This window comes from Synchiropus splendidus, chromosome 5 (assembly GCF_027744825.2).
Source record: "Synchiropus splendidus isolate RoL2022-P1 chromosome 5, RoL_Sspl_1.0, whole genome shotgun sequence".
NCBI lineage: Eukaryota > Metazoa > Chordata > Actinopteri > Syngnathiformes > Callionymidae > Synchiropus > Synchiropus splendidus.
In genome coordinates this window covers 18809701-18828481 of record NC_071338.1, presented here as the reverse complement: position 1 = coordinate 18828481, position 18781 = coordinate 18809701, and the positions used below count along the sequence as shown (strand labels likewise).

Below are 18781 nucleotides of genomic sequence, written 5' to 3'. Positions count from 1 at the left end.
TTTCAGCTTCTTCTCTCGCATGAGAGTAAGCGGCACATATTGATGGTTGGGGACTTTTCCGTATTGCATGTTATGGCTGTAAATTGAATTTCCCCTCCCAGAGAGTCTCCTGGCTCCTGAGGTACCACATCACTAGACATTGGGGTAAGGGTTTAGACATGGGAAAAGTTCAGTTGACAACTGTCGAATTGTAACGTGTTTTTGCTCATACTTGACTCTCTTTATTTAAAAGAAAATATTTCAGCAATGACAAAATGCTAAGGTGACTCTGGTTTTGACAGTATGGCTTGGACCGAATTCTTGGGGAAGATAGAAGTCTTGGACTGCTAGCAAGAGCCATTGATCCTTCCCAGCCTGCTATGATGACTGACGTGGTGAAGCTCCTGTCTGCCATCTGCATTGTTGGCGAAGACAACATGTACGTTTGAGTCCTGTGTTCTCTTGAGATTGTTGTAAAGCTTACTTTTGTTACTTTTTAAATCAAGTTTTCTTTCAAGTTTTATCGTGTGTTTCTGCTTTGATTATGTTACAGAATGGGTTATTGTTGTTGTCAGAACTGATTGAAACCACACTACTGTATATAATAAAAATGTGTGTTCTGTTATAGTTTGGAAAAAGTCCTTGAAGCCATCACGACAGCAGGGGATTGGAGATCTGTGGAGAGGTTCAGTCCCATCGTGGAAGGACTGCAGGATCGCTCTGTTCAGTTACAGGTGAGAGCAAACTTTATTTATAGATCTTCACAGATGTGCACCATATTATTGATGTACACACAAAATGAAGGTCAGGTTTTAATAAGTGGGTATAGAAATGGAAGAAGTGCGATGACAGGACACCACACACACACAGACTGATCGTGCACCTAGTCATCAATCGGACCTAAGTTCTCAACCAGAACCCTATGTGAGCAGTCCTTAGTGAGGAGATGACAGAGAAACGATTGTTGTGTTTCAAAGGTATACAACAGCCATCAAATCAGTTCTGCTACAACTGACTTATGGGTTATAGATGGTATGATAGGTGCTCTGTGGCTCAATGAGGAGAATGACTGTAATTCTCTCTTATTATTCAAAGTTGTTTTTGAGGAATAGGGATAAAATTGTTTTTATTATATAATTATCAAATACTCTTAATACTCCGTCACATATGTCTATGTTTTAGTGGTCATGACCCAAATTACAGGGGTGAAAAACTCACAAACTGTCTGTTGCGTTTGCTTTGTTTATGAGTTTGCATCTGGTGCATTAATATTTGAGGAATCCAGGGATGGTCACTGAAGAAAACAGCCATGGATTCCTTATGGTCCTTTGGTTTCCTGGGGCATGAGCCACTTTGCCTTTCTTGGGCCTTCATTTTTTTTTATTCTGCTCTTTCACATACTTTATGCTTTATGTTTCAGGTGGCGTGCATGCAGCTCATCAATGCACTGGTGACATCCCCAGATGAGTTGGACTTTAGGCTGCACCTCAGAAATGAATTTATGCGCAGTGGTCTGAAAGACATATTGCTGGTAAGCTCACAAGCTACATCTGCACGCAGGAAAGCGTGCTGACTTCCATCACACTTTACAATTTAAATGAGATGTACACTTGCGTGAAATATTGAGGATATACTCAACATCACAAATGAGACTTCACTAGTTATGACTGTGCATGCACAGAAACTATTATGGTTTTATTGAGGGTCCTGTGATAATAAGGAGAGCTGCTTTGTAGACGATCTGTGAAACCCAATCATCAGTTAATGCATATATTCATGTTAAAAAAGTTTGTACATTTGGCAGCAAAAACTTTTCTTCTATCTTGTCTCATTATGTTTTCTTGTCCAACTTCTTCATAGAAACTGACTGTTGTCAGGAATGAAGCCCTTGACATTCAGCTGAAGGTATTTGAAGAGCACAAAGAAGAGGACATGATGGAGTTTTCTCACAGGCTGGAGGACATCAAGAATGAGCTTGAATATCCTTTTCATATTTGGTGTTATTCCTGCACTGCACTTCTTAGCCATGTTCCCTCTGATGATACTGGTCAGTTGTTTGCCAGAGGTTGCACAAAACACAAAGAATTCAAGTTCCTCTTGAAATTTTATTTGTTCTATAAATTCTTCATATTAACATAAAAAATCCTTGACTCTATGCACTGATGCGGGGGATGTGTTCAGCATTGTACTGAACGTGGTGAAGGACAGCAGTGCTGAACACCATTTCCTCTCAATACTGCAGCACCTGATGCTGATACGCAATGACTACTTGGTCAGGTATCTGTTGCATGCTGTTTTCTTTTTTTTTCTTTTTTAATTAAAATATTATGTCGTAGTAGATGTTCCATTTCACTTGAGTGCTGAATTCTGAATTGTTTTTTAGAGTGAGCTTGATATTTTTGTGTCAGATGCATTTTCAATACCCTCTCCCTTTAAAGTTTTTCTTTACAGTCTTTTCTGCCTTTTTTTTTAAATCAAGCTTGTTATGCTTGTGCATTCAGAAGGCCTCTAGTAAGGCATGACCCTTTGTGATATACTGGATATAAATGTATACTGTATTTAATAAATTCTGATATATTAGTATATTTGAAAATAAAATAAAAATATTATCTGGTTAGGTATCAATAATGTCTTCAAAATCTGCTCAAGAGATGTTACAGTATGTACATACTCTTAAAAAGGCTTTTAAAGATTGATTTTCTTACAAGAAATGCACATGGTGAAAGGGCACATGCATCATGCTCTGCATATTGTCTTGGTTTAACACAAGTCAGACCTGACAGATTGAATGAGTTCAGATCAGATTATTATTTGGATGTATAATTTCTTTATTTTAGATTCAATGGTGAAAAGTTTGGGGGGGAAAATACATCTCCAGTTATTAATTTGATTTTGCGGCTTCATGAAGCAATTTGGATGTGTATTGAAATATATCAATCGTGCTTGCTTCCAAGGGCATGTCTGTCCTGTTTCAAAAAGAGGCTGCGCCAGTCTAGTGGTGGAACTGAGTGCTCTCAATGTGGTGTGACATGCAGTCGAGATATCCATTTGTTGGAAACATTTGTTACCAGTATTCATCACAAGAACTGAAGCCTACTTGATGCACAGAGGCACCTTCTCTCATGCTCTCAGTGACTCACACTTTCCCCCCCAAATAGTAATCACAGAACATACTATAGTCAAAATCTGTCTCAAGGCAAACGGGTTGGAAGCGCTATTAGTCTTTGACGTATTGCTTTTTTTGGGGGGAAAATCTAATGGAAAGCCAGCGAGTTCACTGCATCCCAAATGTTGCTATGAATTCTCTGACTGCACATCAGAGCCTGCAGTTGCTCTTCATAAACATTTGGTCTTCCAGAACAATACATTATCAGTTTAGCAGCATTAGTCATCCAAGAATAACAGGTCAACAGTGAACAGCTTAATTATCATCGATAGTCAGTTGGTTATCGAATTGGTGACCACCCAATTGAAAGCTGAGTGGAATTGAGAATTCACCCCAATTCCTAACTAATGTATTAGAATACATAATTGAAATTCTTAAGTTAAAAACAGTTTGTCTTGGTCTTCACGACAGTAGTTGTCATATGATACATAGGTATTAGATAAACTAAATGTGCATGCTGGAACAGTCTGTTATTAGTCTACAAAAAAAAAAAAAAAAGATTGCCTAAGAGTCCTTGAAATAGTTTATAGCCCAATTCCACATATATACATAAACTTGTGTCTTACTTTTGGAATACTGTACTCAGTCAAATGAGCCTATATGTTATAACCTCAGTGTCAGTGATTCATGTGGTTGTTTATTTTACATATCACGACTAAGATCTCCATATATTTTTTTATTTGAATGTAAGGATGTGTTGTACAACAAGCAGATACTCGCTGTTGTTTAACCTGAGTTCGTGTTTTCTTGCTTGCAGACCACAGTACTTTAAAATCATTGACGAGTGTGTGTCTCAGATAGTGCTGCACCGCAGCGGCATTGACCCGGACTTTAGCTATCGTAAGCGCCTGGATGTTGATTTCAGCCACCTTATAGGTAAATCACAGGTTTTGATAAGTTATACATGTCCTCACTGGATCATTTGAGTGTTTTGGACTTAACACTTATTGTTTTGTTTTTTTTTAATAGATGTGTGTGTCGATAAAGCTCGACTAGATGAGTATGAACAAAGAGCTTCTGAGCTGGCCCTGAAGGTGAGTGAAACTACAGTGACCTGGCTTAGGACCTCTGCCTTGAGAAAATGTATAGTCGCAAAAAAACAATTGGCTTAATGGAATTATGAGGTCCCTTCACGGGTCACTTCAATACTGTGTACAAATTGACTTTTTTTTTTTTTTTATGCCAAAGGATATTCACTTTATTTAAAATTTATTGTATCTGTTCAATGTAAGCCACCTGTTCATATATAAGCAAAATCTTTGTGAACTAATGTTACTTGCCATTGCTGTTGAACGTGTTTTTGTTTTAGTTTGAGGAGGAATTCTTAAGCAAGCAGGAGGCGCAGTCTAAACTGGTGAAATCTGAAGAACGAGTAACTGAGCTTCAAGCTGAATTGCAGGCCTTCAGATCACAGGTAATCACTGTTTATTACAAACCTTGCGGTGGTACCAGAGGCGACTCATGCAGCAAGCTTTAAGATAGATGCTTGAATGGAATGTATCAGACAGAATGGACCCTTTTGTCATCTACGCACATGAACCTGTTATCTGGGCTAAAGTGTTGCTTGGGAGGTTGCAGGACTGCTGTTTTGTGTGCTCCCTAATCTAAAAGTACGCAACAGATCAATAAGCTATTGGCCATCTCGGATAACTCATAACACCATAACATTACGTTGTTTTGTTTTTCCAAAGAGAAAGTATCAGATACCTTTAAAAAAAAAGTTGTGAAATTTAGAGAGAATTACTCAAATATTTAACTATTTTACATTGTGTCTGCTCTATATTATATAAATCTTTGATGGGTTACACTAACAAACCATGTCGATATTTGGTCCCCACTTCATTTAAATCCAGGACAATTTGAACAAAAAGTCATTTCTATGTGTAACATAGTAAAACATCAGGGTCAAGGGTTTTACCAAAACTGACTACTGTTTTGCATTCTTTGTCCACACATCATTAAGCCATCATTCTGTGTGCTATCAAAGACTGTACTTTGGAATTTGGTTTTGAGCTTTCATCCGAATCACCAAAGCCAACAAGTGCTATACCATAGGATGTCAATAGAGTATTGTATCATTTGTGATTTGATCCTCTATTATCCCAGTGTGTTTCTTACACTGTATCAATAGGGTGATTTCCACCTGCAGACACAGGTTTGGAAGCTTAGACTATAATGTGTATTTTCTGTGTTGCTAATTTTGCTATTAAATTGTCAGTCTACGGCTTGGTTTCATTTTTCATTGTCGTTAAGAATTTTGTGGTTTGCAATTGGAGATTTCTCCTTTTTAATGTGAGAGAAATGAGCGATCCAAACTACCAGAGGCAAGGAGACGTTCAGGTAAACACATACGGGAGTTCAACTTCAATAGCAAGTGTAAACTCAACTTTAACATGTGTTGTTGTGTTACCCTTTAGCATTTGCTCATGTTATGCGGTCTCCACCTCTGTTCTTCGACAGTTTGGTGCAATGCCTGCTTGCCAGATTGCACCCACGTCGCCTTCCTCCGTGACCGCTACGGTGCCACCACCTCCTCCCCCACCACCACCCCCACCACTACCTGGTCTACCTGGCTGTCCAGCACCCCCTCCTGTGCCTGGAGTGCCTCCTCCATGTGGTGCACCTCCTCCTCCACCTCTTGGGTTGCTGGGATCTCCAGCTTCTCATGTGCTGCCTTATGGTCTGAAACCAAAGAAGGAATTTAAGCCTGAAAACTCCATGAAGCGTTTCAACTGGTCTAAGGTAGACAGCGCCATTTGTTTTGATTGGAAGTACTTCAGTCTACAACAGTTAAAAAAGTTTGCCATGAAAACTAAAATCAGGCCAAGTAACGTTGGCTTCTTTTGACTCATAACTTTGTTTCCTGATGTTCTTTGGCAGCTAAGTGCTGCAGATGTTTTACACCTCCTGTTTCCTTTGCTGTGGCTGTAATTGCTCGAGCAGATGATCAAATGTAATTGCCTGAACAGATTCCATGGTGGTCTACAGATGTTGACCTCTGCCAAGCCATATTAGTTCTCTCCACAAGTGATATTGACATGCTGTGTTGTTAATAATGCATAATCATCTGCACATTTGTGAACTCAACAAATTCAAGCATATGCTTTTAGGCTTGGTGCTAACTTTTACACTGGAACACAAGGGGAGCATATGGAGATGTTCCAAACTAACTCCTGAAACTAACTTTTGTCAGAGTATTTTTCAAGTGTATAGAAAAACAACTAAATTCTGAATTATTTTCAAAATTCATGCATGTTTTTGCGCAACTTAGACATTGGAGGATGCAGATGTTTGTCACTGGATGTTACTGACTTCTTATTCATAAATTATTTGGAACTGCAAGTAAGTCTTTTTTTGTGTGTGTCTGTGTGTGTTTAGATTCGTCCACAAGAAATGTCAGAGAGCTGCTTCTGGGTTCAGGCCAATGAGGACCAGTATGCCAAACCAGATTTGCTCCAGAAATTTGCCCTCACATTTGGTTCTCAAAGAGCAGGTGAGACATCTATGTATATTTACATCTGCTGTGGACTGTTATGGGGGCCCAGACAAGCTACGTTAATCCAGCAATGTCCCAGCACTCTTGTCCGGCCGACATTCTTGTGGCTCTGGAACTTAATGTAATCACACATCAGGTCAAAGGAGGGTTTCAAAAATGCAACGTAAATAACCTCAAAGCACTGTTTTGCCTTATGCACACACATATATGCAAACTAAAGCCACTGGAATAGTTCAAGCCTGTCTATTTTACACTGGTTAATTACAGACTATTATCATTTCTTACTATCAACTGGTACTATAAGTTTCTACTCGGTTGATCTTCACTTCTGGTTTGCAACAGCAAGTCAGCCTCCTCCTACGAACCACTCCTGACTGTCCTCCCTTGTCACATCTATCGTGCTCCATGATAAGGCACAAGAATCTGCTTGAATTATTTGATACAGAGCAGCAGCGATTAAGACACGGTGCCACCAGTTTTATACTCTTGTCGTTCTAATGGCCTCAATCCTTATTATTTATTCATATTTTCTGTGTATAGCATCTTGTCCTGTCACAATTTGTACTCAATTAACACAAGTTTCTATTATTCATTCAGGTGTTTTATACCTGCCACGGCTGCATATCAGCCCAGGAACAACGACTTTGTATATTTAATGTAGCTGCAGGAACTGCTGCCAGTAAACGTGCGCTTATTTTTTCCTTTTTTTTTAGTTATGCTTCATGCTCATTAACCTTTCAGGCATTAGCAAGAGAGATTTCGATGTTCAGCTTTCGAGACTCTAGTCTTTTCTTTTCTTTTATTGAAAAAAAGTATATATACCTTTACGTCTTTGAATATATATCTCGAATGATATTAATGATTAATGTTTCTCATTCATTGTCATACTGTACATATCTCCACGATCTAAATTGTTAAGTAGAAGCACATTGTTTGTCTGAAAAATGCTTGAAAAGTACATTCAGATAAATCATTTTAATGGAAATCTCGTCGCATTTCATACCCGAGATATCGGGCTCTGTGTATCCTTGTGAGGCTGAGATCAGACGGAGAGGCTCAGCTGTTGTTACATGAGGCTGCTGCTTTGTGTCAGCATTCATACCTCTTCTTATTAACACAGTCATGTAGTGCGAGGTTTCATCTCACTTAAGAGCAGCGACATCTGGATCAACATAAAACATTCATGAGGACAGGGTACGAAATGATGTTCACTCAGTTTTACTCATTAAAGATTCATTTTTCCCTGGAAATTTCCTTATTTTTTTATGTTAGTCAACCCTGTTGTTTATGACCATTGTATGTTTTTCTCCATGAGAAATGAATTCATCGTTGATTTTGAAGTTGTGTAATTTACAAATAGATGCTAATCATAAATGTATTTCTCCTTGTATCTTTTATGTATACATAATTTATATAGAGTTTTACATTACAGTATTAACATGTCACTTTCTCACTGTGACCTGAACCACACTTCAGTATTTCTGGAAATTTTCAACAGCATAAATATGTGTGAGTTTGTGTGCATCTCCATGGGAGTTAATGTAGCATTTTTAATTTATAGTATGTTGAGCAAACAGAGAGGTGGCCCTTCTCAGTTTTTATTTGATAAATAACATCCAACTAGACAGATCCTTCTGAGACAACAACATTCTTTGCCAGTACCGTTACCAGTATTGTGCTTTCATAAATAAGAAAAGGAAAAATGGCTGGAATTAATTGGTAATTACTGTAGAATTACAAGATATTCAGTGAAATCAAACACTTTTGTCGGCAATTACACAGATTCTAATTCAGTCTGTCCTCCAATAAAATACTTTTTTTCTTTGTTACTTATTTTTAATCAACTATTTCTATTTTAAATAGTGAAATTGCCTATTCTATGTGGCATTGTTTTTTGTGTTAATTTTGACTGCCTAAAAATTGTCAGCTTTTTATCTGGCTTCAACTTGGAGCTGACCATGCTCCTGGCAGGATCAACCACAGCATGGTGACTTATTTATCAAAACGTGTGCTGTCATATTTTCCCCTGACTTTTGTGTCTCCATCCAAGCATTTAAGAGCATTTTTATTCATTCATTTTTAAACACAACTCTTGTTCACTTGAGCACTTGTATGTAAACTAGAATACACTATAAAGATAGCGCAACATTTCTTATTTTGAAACTGTGTGTTTCTTACATTGCATGGGGTTGGGTTTTTGTAAGTTCACACACAGCCGGAGCAACTAGTTTGGATTGACAGGTTCACTTGATGTGTGTTCTTGGGAGTAATTTGTACTCTTAACAATTTTCCTGGGTCTGTCAAAAGCATACTCAAATTACAGAAGCCTTTGTCAATTTGAGTACTTTAACATAGCCGACGCATAATGGCTAATATGCCTCTTGAACAAAATGTGGGCGTATTTCTTTCAACAACAAATGACTTTTGTTTTGTGCTGTGCAGGAATCATTCTGGGCTTTGAAAGTCAAGCTGATAAAAAGTGTTAAGACCTGTCAGTAAATGCTTAACATCATTAAGGTATTATGCTTCAACCACAGGGAAAATGAGAGTAATGCGTAGTTGATGGACATCTGGAAAGAAGACATTGTATTTGGAGAACATGTCAACTACAGGTATTAACATATAAATTTCACTGGTTAAATATTATGCACCGATTTTAAATTTGTGGTTGAAGCCAAATACAATTTTAAATGCTTGGATGAATAGCGAGTACCAAATATCCAATGTGCATTAAATAGTTGACATTAACACATTTTCATTCATGTTTGTCAGAGAATTGTTAATATTTAGATGATTGCATATTGACTATTTTTATGTTTCAGACTTTATATAAAATCCTGCAATTGAAATTACTGACATTATATTAGTTTTTGTTCCCAAAGTTTTACAGTAGCTAAGCTTTGCACACTGGCCCTTTCAAAAAATGAGCCAACCGCTGTGCTAGTTTCCGTGTCAACTGATGAAAAATCTCGATACCTGAAGGAAAAGAGATTTAACAAACTTGTAAATTAATGACAACAAAATGTTCAGTGCTACATTTCAATTTGCATGTAAGTGTAACCATGTAACGTTTTGAGGAGTGCAGTTTGTGTGTCATATTGTTCTTTAAGTCCATAATTTTTTACGTTTGTCCTCAGTCTTGTGGAAAACATAATGTTTGTCCAGAAGGTACGTTGCAAAATCATGTATCCACTTCAGCAACACCAATGTCAGTGAAGATAGAAAATGCCCCTTAAAACTGGAAAAGCATAATACAGTCGCTTTAAGTAAAAACCTGTTCAATGATGGATTATATAGAATTAAAACATGTTTTTAGAACTTGCAACTCATGGTCTCTTCGGATAACCCCACTTATTCATTCCTCAAATGCATCTTTCTTCCGCATACTGCACCATTTAAAAGAAAGATAAATAGTGTTTGTGTGCACACACGGGTAGAAGCACACACCACTCTTTCCCTTATCATTGTTTTTGCGTCTCTTTTTCAGCCTCAGTTTCACTAGCATCAGCACCTCAATTTATTCCCAATTTACGTTTTATGTTCTCATATTGCCAAAGTAATGGGCTTGCTCATTAAAATCATATTTGCTGTCGTGTCTTTATTTCAGCTGATATTTTTCATCCAAACGTACTGTCTTGCGGTAGAGACGCACTCGGAGCTCGCAGGATGTCACACTTGTTTGAACCGCAGGATGGGGAGGAAGGATTTCACAAGATGAATGATAGTGGCTGCTATTAATCTGCTCGCTGACAAGAAATGTTCTGAAATGGAGGTTTCAAAGCTGTTGTCTCCTTGACATGCAGTGAAATTGAAAGCGTCTAATAATGCTCAACGCCAAATTTCAATGTAGTATGAGGAAGTGAGGAAGGAGCTGTAGCTTTTGAAGCAACCTTTAGAGGGCACTAATCCACAGAGAATGTTGGTCATGGTCACCAGGCCAGCTCAGTTCTGTTGGTACTACAGAGCAGCTACCATTTTACCATGCAGTTGTATGTGCGTTTTTTTTGAATAGTCATTTTGGTTTTTGTACCTCTTCAGTGTCTGACAAATCACTTGTGGTGCGCTCTGAAGTGATCCTCCTGAAAGGAGGATGTCATTGTTAGGACTGAGCAGATGAAAGCAGAGTTGGGACCCACCATCCCAGCTGATGAATTTCTGGCCATCAGAATGAAGGTCTCAGACTAATTAATGCCGGGGGTCATCGTGTGTGGATCATAACAAGTGGTGGCCCTGCATGGTTCACTTTGATTAGCTCACTCACACAAGCGCTGCTCACTTCATTACTCTGATCTCTCCACTCTGCCTCACCCGTGCTGTTTGTCTGGGCAGGGGGAGTAGTTGGCGGGTAAACAGATCATCAAAGCCATTATGTCAGCACTGCTCTGTGCCTGGATCTAGCAGAGGTGAGGGCAGGTGTGCCTGGTTCCGGTTGGTTGTGGATATTTGGGTTGTCTCTCGTGTTTTCTGTCAGGGCTCACTAGAGTTCAAGCCTTAGCGGGAGGAGAGACATATAGTGAGTCAACAGTCAAACTGAGCTGCTGGTTTGACTGTTCACATCCCCTCTGTTGACTGTAGAGTTGACAGATGTGTCGGAATGGTGGATTTGTTCACTTGCTGCAGACAGCCCTCCCCCTGTGCATCAGATGTCTCATAGTGGATTTACCTTCAGGCAATGATGTGGGTTTGTGTGTACTTTATTGGCGTGTGTGTCATGTTTCCACGTTGAAATGGTTATATCCCTGAATATTCTTCATGATGGAAACTTTTCTGAGTGCAGCATTCATAACTTTATCTGCATGGTTTCATTAATTAGACTTAGGAAATGATATTACTGGTCATGTTAGGCTTTGAAGATTTTTTTTTTGCTACACTTCATTTTGCGTTCTTTGTTGTTGTGCTGCTTTATTTTTTGCTGTGTAGAACAAGCAGAGGGACAACTCTCATCTCTGGGCAATCATGTATCATGACCCATCAGGAGCTGTGTTCAGAGATTGTTCTGCTCTGCGAAATAGTGCAAGTCACAAAACAAAATGTCAGAAAGTTCTTTATTGACGTTGTCTTTCTCTTATCGATCAAGCAAGTAACTCACATGCCTTTCACCGTGAGTTTCACCAAGACAGACTGACCACGCTGAATAGCTGAAAATGTGTTCTTCTGCCATGAGACACAAAACACGAATAGGAAAATAGCTTTGCTATACATGAGCTACACTACTTTTGAACATATTCAAATGAAATCTTCAATGAATGATATGACAATGACATTTTTGGAAATGTTAGCGGAGCTTCTTCAGATTCATCATAAATTCTCATTCATTTGTGTGGCCTCTCAACTCTGAACTTGCAGAAGAATAGCAAAATTAACCTTAGAAAAGAAACCATTTTAGTCTGTTTAGACTGTGTGTTCTGGTAGGCAATGTGCATTCCCAATCAACACTTTTGCGCCACTGTCCTACCATAAACTTTGTTTCATGCTCGCCGCTGATTTGTAGCTGAAGCCAGCCTGACAAAGCGCCACTTGTGTGCACCACTGATACGTTCAGGAACATGATTAAAAAAAACACATCACCTTTTGTACACCGCACCATCATATGTTATCGAGGTAGCAAGCCCAATTTATCGTGGTATTGATTTGAGGTCACATCGCCCAGCACTAATACCGTGCTAACCTCACTCATGACCTTGTATTACCCCTGGTGGCCTCTGTTTGATTCTCATTTACGGTGTCTCTTTTTTTCTCAATTCATTTGATCATATGCTGTGGGTTAAGTGATTTCTGGAGGTATGCACTGTCTCAGTGCTTTTAGATTTGTGGCGTCATCCTAAACAAACTCCTGATCCTGAATATTCCCTTCACGTGGGATTGAAAGTAAACGTAAAGCTGCAAACACTGCTATTTCTTGGCAACTATAGCAACAACAAGTACATTTTTAAGATTATTTGACTGACCTTTATGGAATCTCTGGATTGCCTTTCTCATATCTTGGACAGAAAATGCTTTCTACGCTGTGCCAATCAAGCACACCATCCACTTAAGTCTGTTTATGATCCTGAAAAAGGTCCAGTTCAGTTGTAGGGCTTGTTCAGAAGATTGATGAAGATGTACGGGTAGTCTTTTTTTCTGAAGAGGGACATATTTTTATTTCATAGGGAGTGTGTATCTGTATTTGTTATGCAAGCAGATTACCTTTCATGCTGATATGAAGTCGCAGCTTTTGTATCTTTACGCTTGCTGTGTGCATACTACTCACATTCTGACGTCAGTGCGAACCAACTGTATCTTTTGCAGGGACTGAGTTTCTTGTGATTCCACAGTGCTTTTACCTCTCATCTTTATTTCTGATAACCACACAAGTTACTTGTCACTCCTTCAAGTGTCCATACAGTCCCTTAACACTCCACCATTATTATTACTATTGTGATCAAATAATAAATATTGAATCGTTCAGAATTGGGTTTTTACACTTACCATTGAGATTCCTTAATATACGGCAGTTTTCATCTCCTTATTTCATTATTGCTGTATGTAATTTTATTTTTCTTTCTTTGCTACATCCTGTCTTCCTATGTTTCACTTTGTGTCTTTACCTTTTAACGCATGAGAAGACTGTGAGGAGAATATATCCACTGGGGAGTCACGTAAGTCACGGGGCGGCTGTCTCTGACGCTAAAGCAATTACACCGTGGTGTTGCATGTCAGTAGTGTTCCTATGGTCATGCTAACTGTGTGTCCAAGTCTGCAGCTTGTGTTTGTTCACGCCACCTCCCCCTGTCAGTGCCATGTGTTTGGAATCGTACACAAAACATAATGATAAAGATTGGCACCATGATTACTCCCACTTGAGTAACTGACAGAGAATACAGCATTATGTTGCATTGACTCACATGTCTGGAGTCCAATTTTGAAATAAGCATCCATTCAATTTCCATATTAGTGATGGTTTAGTTTTGCTACGCTTCGCTGCCTCCGCTGAAATTTGGATTCATTTTATGGAGAGTGTTGTCTACCAGCGGACTGGAAGTTAATGTAATGGAATCACACTTGGATATACATTCATAGAGCAGAGACACATGTACACACAGTCCATAACACATAATTCTAAGCAACATATTTTCTCTCCTGTACAGATCACCAGCCAGTCATGTGTCGACCTAATTTCCCTGTCGCCCTGCTTTTTTGCTGTGATAGTGCAGTAATGTCTCTAGCTAGACCAAACTTAAATAACTGAAATATAGGGCTTCTTTGTTTGTGCATGTGTTTCTGTGTTTTTTTAGGTAAATTGTGTGAGGTGCTTTATTTAGTTGGATATTGTTCATAGTTTTAAATAAAAGTTATTTTTGCGGGGAAATCTTGAAAATAGACATCTTGAGCTTTGTTTCCATGAAAATATTATTGTTATTACACTTAATATTGGTGGTTGCAAAGGTCTGTTTGCACGCAAGCCATTTGTTATTTTACTCCTTAACTGACTTGGACCCTAAACCCTAGACAACTCGTGGATCCGTGAGGCACATTTGCAGCAATTTATGGATGCTGTCTCTGCGTACTTCAGTGTAGAAATGGTTGGCGCACAACTTGCTGCCAGATTTTTTTTTCCCCTTTCGTGTTTAAAACTCAAAAATTGAATTGAGAAGTCAGGATATAAATTGGAAAAAAATGTAACATTTTGAATAATTTCGTTTTTCTACAGTAAAAGCCGAAGACCAAGAGATGGAGCCGAAGAGATCTGTCAAGAAGAAAATTAAAGAGCTTAAAGTGCTTGATGCTAAGATGGCACAGAATCTTTGTAAGTATTTAGATTCTTTTTTTTTCATCCTCCTTTGCAATCGTGCATGTACTAAATGTATCCCATCATGCGGTGTTAAAGAAATGATGTGACATATTTTCTTCAAAGTGATTTGTCCCTCGTTACTTCACTTAATTCCTGTTTTTCTCTCTTACTTCCCCACAGTCACACGCTTATTCAATTTTTTTTTTTTTTTTACCGTTCATATTAATGAGGATCCTGCTGATCTCCTCAGCACTCTTAGCGCTGTGACCCTTGCTCAGTGTGTTAAAAAAAAAAAGTGCGATAATCAGTTCACTAACTGTGATTAAAAATGAACCGTTGGAGGGAGACGGAAAATAAGGCGTAAAAAGTACAGGTGTTTTATTCATTTCACCATCGGTGGTAAAAGTCTAAAAGCTTTGATAGAGGTTAAGGAGGTATTTCAGTGGCTTTATTCCCACTTCTTGAATAATGAGTTGCTCTATGTTGAGTGCAAGCTCGCTGACATTATCCGGCTTCAATAATGGAACACTAATGCAGTCGGAATTTACATCCCTCATACTTACCAGTGTTTATCTGTATCATGAATTATTTAAATTACTTTGTATTGTCATCATTTCAAAACCAAGAAGCTATATATTCAGCAAGATATCAAAATAGTTACTATCAAAGAGAAAATTGCTTAAGGTTTTGAAATTCCAGTGACTTTAAAGCTTTGATTGGAATTTTTGCTTGTTCATTCGTCTTATTATTTATTCATTTTTTTTTCATTTTCTACACATCTACAATCTGGATATAGCCCAACGCCCTAATGTTTCCATCACTGCGGTTCATGTGTCGTTGTGCGTGATAAAGGGGCCCCTTCAAACCTTCTTCTGCTCAGTGGTAGCTCAATGTTTTGACCAATCCTGGCTCAAAATAAAAGAAAAAGAAAAGTTGCCAGAACCAACTCTTTGTTTGAGAGTTGTGTTGTTCAATCCCAAACCTGTTCATGAAGGCCTGTTTTGCATTGAAAGCTCTCGCCAGTTTTTCTGTGCACATGCTGTGGTGTGAAAAGGGTCCCCAATGTTTTTTCATGTCATTCACCAGCAGTGTATGAAATATTCATATCTTGGCAACAATAGTGTTTTCCCTGTACAAACCTGTGTGCCTCATTATTATTATTAAATTATACAGACCTGAATCATAAAAGTTGACTGTATTCTTTCTTGTTTCTTTTTGATGCAGCCATCTTCCTGGGTTCCTTTCGCATGCCTTATCAAGAAATCCGTCGAATGATTTTGGAAGTGGATGAAAAACAACTGACTGAGCCTATGATTCAGGTAGGTGAAAAAAGGTTTTAAAAACTCATTTAATGGACCTGTGAACAACAGACGATGATGATGAATGTAAAAAGCATATTTATATTGGCTTTCCCCGAAACTATTTTGCGTGTACACATTGAGTCACGTCGTGCTTTCGCTCCCATCACAGTTAAAAAATACCAAAGCTTTTTAGTCAATGCTTTTGTCAACCTTTTTGACTGCTGACTATGGTCTTTGGAAGGACAAAAATTCTACGTTCTATGGCCTTAAAAGAACACATTTATAGAAATAACCATTATTATCATGTTTGCAGCTGAGCTCCATGAATGTTTATTATTTGAAGTGTAAGTTTGCTTCTTCTGCTGATTATTTTTCTTCAAAGATCATAGAGAACATTTTGAGTTGCATGGTCTTTGAGCCTTGGATATCCTTCTGTATCACTGTGGGCTGTATAGTAGGTCTGTGTATTGGCAGGTATGATGTGATACATATCCCGATACGGGAGCCTTGCATTATATTGCAATACTGTAAGTTCAGCAATATATTGTAATAAGAACCATCATTCTAAGGGGAAAATCAAATAATACAGTACAATATCCAGTGTAAGAAAACAAGTTTATTGTAATGACGTCAGTGTAGTTCAGTCCATCTCAAGTAGTGAGGCCGACCCACCTGGGGGGGCACGGAGCAATGCCGGGGGGGCGCATGTGATCTTGGGGGAAACATACTTTTATGCTGTACTAAAATAAAGTGAAATTGCACATCCATGTTATGCAGTCCAATGTTATGCAGAGGTATACAATTTTATAGATAAATGATACTATTTACAGAGGCGGCAGAGAGTTGGGGGGGCGTGCAATGTTTACTTCTTCTTGGGGGGCCGCAGCATATAGTGATTGAGAAGCACTGGTCTAGTTGAAATTTCAGTTTAATGGCACTTCAACAGAGGAATGAATCGCTCCCTTAATGAGGAAAAATAACTCCAGTGTACATAAAGAAAATGCAGCAGCATATGCAAGTATCTATGAACTAAATATCTATATAGACAACTTAAAATATCTATACCAAATCAAACAATTAAGTACGTTGACATTAGAGCGTATTGATATTTTCTTACACCCCTACTGTATGCAGAATATTGTCTATAGTATTTTCGAAGGCTGTTAATGATATTGTAGTTTCACAGTATCGAGTATTAGTCCTGTCACAAAATGAAAACAAGCATGCAATGAATGAGTCCAAGCTAATGTAGGCAAACTAAGTCACCAGTCTCATCAGCAACAAAACCATGTACAAGAAACATGGAGGCAGCCTCAGGCTCAGTATAATTGGGGGCTGGGTGGGATTAGCAAGGAGATATTTCAGATTTTACTCCACTGATGCCGATCACAATACAGTGGTAGTATATGCATCAGCCATCACTTTTGTACAGTCATGCACGGGAGTATAATGATTATGTGTAGCTACAGAATAGGACTCAGTGCAACTACTACTTCCAAAGTCAGGTGAAATACCAGGATTCAAACCATTGATGAGAGAAAAGGAAAACCATACAAATATAACACTACAAGCAGTCGCCATCACAAACTTCACTGTCACAGAGAATAGGATATGATGTGCATGGTGAGTAAGTCTCCAGTAGTGAGTAAGTCTCCAGTTTCAAGTACTTATTGGTAGTCATTTATTAATAATGTAAATTTCATGGTATACAGGAATTAAATTATTTAAAATTTGATATTGGCTCCAGATGTTGGCATGGTAGACTTTTCCACAGGCTGGCTACTTGTGCGGACCACCACCTTTCTCCCAGGAAAGTGGACATAGTTTAGTAAGAGATTAATTAAATTATCTTGTGAAAAGGGGGTGACACTCCAGGGCGCCATTGTTTTCTGAACAAAAGGTTAGAAATATTGACATTTTGAGCCATATTGCCCGCCCCTTCAGTGTTCAGGTTTGATTCTCAAGCAACACACCATAAACATAGATGAGGCGCTTGCGCTGCAGCTCTTCTCTCAACTGAGTGTAAGTAAACATGCTAGTTCGGAAGACCAACAAAATGTGATCATCTGTTCCTTGAACCACTTGTTTTTGTGTGACATTGCTGACAGACAGTCTTACATGATCACAAAAAACTCCTTTGCGGTTGAGATAATAAGTCTGCCTTTTTTGCTGTCTCATTTTAATTTCTGTTTACAGTTTTTTTTCCCTATTTCCCGTACTCAATTCATAACAATCCCTCTCTTCTGTTTGTAGAACCTGGTGAAGAACCTACCAGAGCAGGAGCAGCTAAATGCGCTGACCAAGTTCAAGAGTGAATATGCAAATCTCTCAGAGCCTGAGCAGTTTGGGGTTGTGGTAAGTTTAAAAACACACCCAAATGATCTGGTTTCCATTCAAGAGATCCTTTTTTTCTAGATGTTCTGATGAAGCGAAGCAACATCTCTCAAAATAATTTATCATTAATGGTGGGAATTTAATCAAACTTTGGCCAATGTCTCGATAATCCCTAGAATATTATGATGAATTCAACTTTGTGATGCTGTCAGAGACCCATAAATCAGCCCCCTTCAGTTGCCAGCGCTGCTCTATTTTCAAAGGTGTATTAATGAAGAATAGTAAATAATGACTGTAACCTTATGTTCATCTGATGCGCCTTCTACCAAGACCTGCTACACATTAGAGCTGAAATTTTTTCCTGTTTTTCAAATTTGTGTCCTCACTTTACAACTTCTGAAGTTTAAAAATACCTTGGTACTTTTGCACCCCTGGCTCGCCTTGATTAAAGTTTCAGATCATTTGTGTAATTTGTCAGGGTTGTGTTGAAAAAAAAAAAAAAGTGAGTTAGTTAAAGTAGTTATCAAAGGTCTCTCTGACATCAGTAACAGTATTGCTATCGACTCCAGAGTCATTTACCAAAAGCTTAAAGACAAGTTTGACTGAAAACGTGACGAATAAAGTGTCTTCGTGAAGGTTAGATGGTTGGTCCATAATCAGATGGTAAAATATTTGGTGCCATATGGAGTTGTCCTTGAGCAAGACATCGCACAAGCTTAATAGCCTCTAATGAA

General features: G+C 38.5%; 1 protein-coding gene across 4 annotated transcripts in view; it reads left to right on the top strand.

The window, feature by feature from the left end:
• The window catches only part of LOC128758503 (protein diaphanous homolog 3-like), a 69154-nt gene that overhangs the window by 10532 nt on the left and 39841 nt on the right, over positions 1–18781 (top strand). For 2 of the 4 annotated variants that reach the window (XM_053864492.1, XM_053864494.1), the window contains 14 exons: positions 282–418; positions 608–713; positions 1400–1510; positions 1840–1958; positions 2140–2256; positions 3903–4021; positions 4115–4179; positions 4455–4559; positions 5606–5887; positions 6524–6638; positions 13247–13279; positions 14332–14427; positions 15637–15731; positions 17967–18068. In XM_053864492.1, the coding sequence (XP_053720467.1) occupies positions 282–418; positions 608–713; positions 1400–1510; positions 1840–1958; positions 2140–2256; positions 3903–4021; positions 4115–4179; positions 4455–4559; positions 5606–5887; positions 6524–6638; positions 13247–13279; positions 14332–14427; positions 15637–15731; positions 17967–18068 (1602 nt within the window). The remainder of the gene's footprint in view (positions 1–281; positions 419–607; positions 714–1399; positions 1511–1839; positions 1959–2139; positions 2257–3902; positions 4022–4114; positions 4180–4454; positions 4560–5605; positions 5888–6523; positions 6639–13246; positions 13280–14331; positions 14428–15636; positions 15732–17966; positions 18069–18781) is intronic. The other 2 variants (XM_053864495.1, XM_053864493.1) reach the window with 1 other exon arrangement.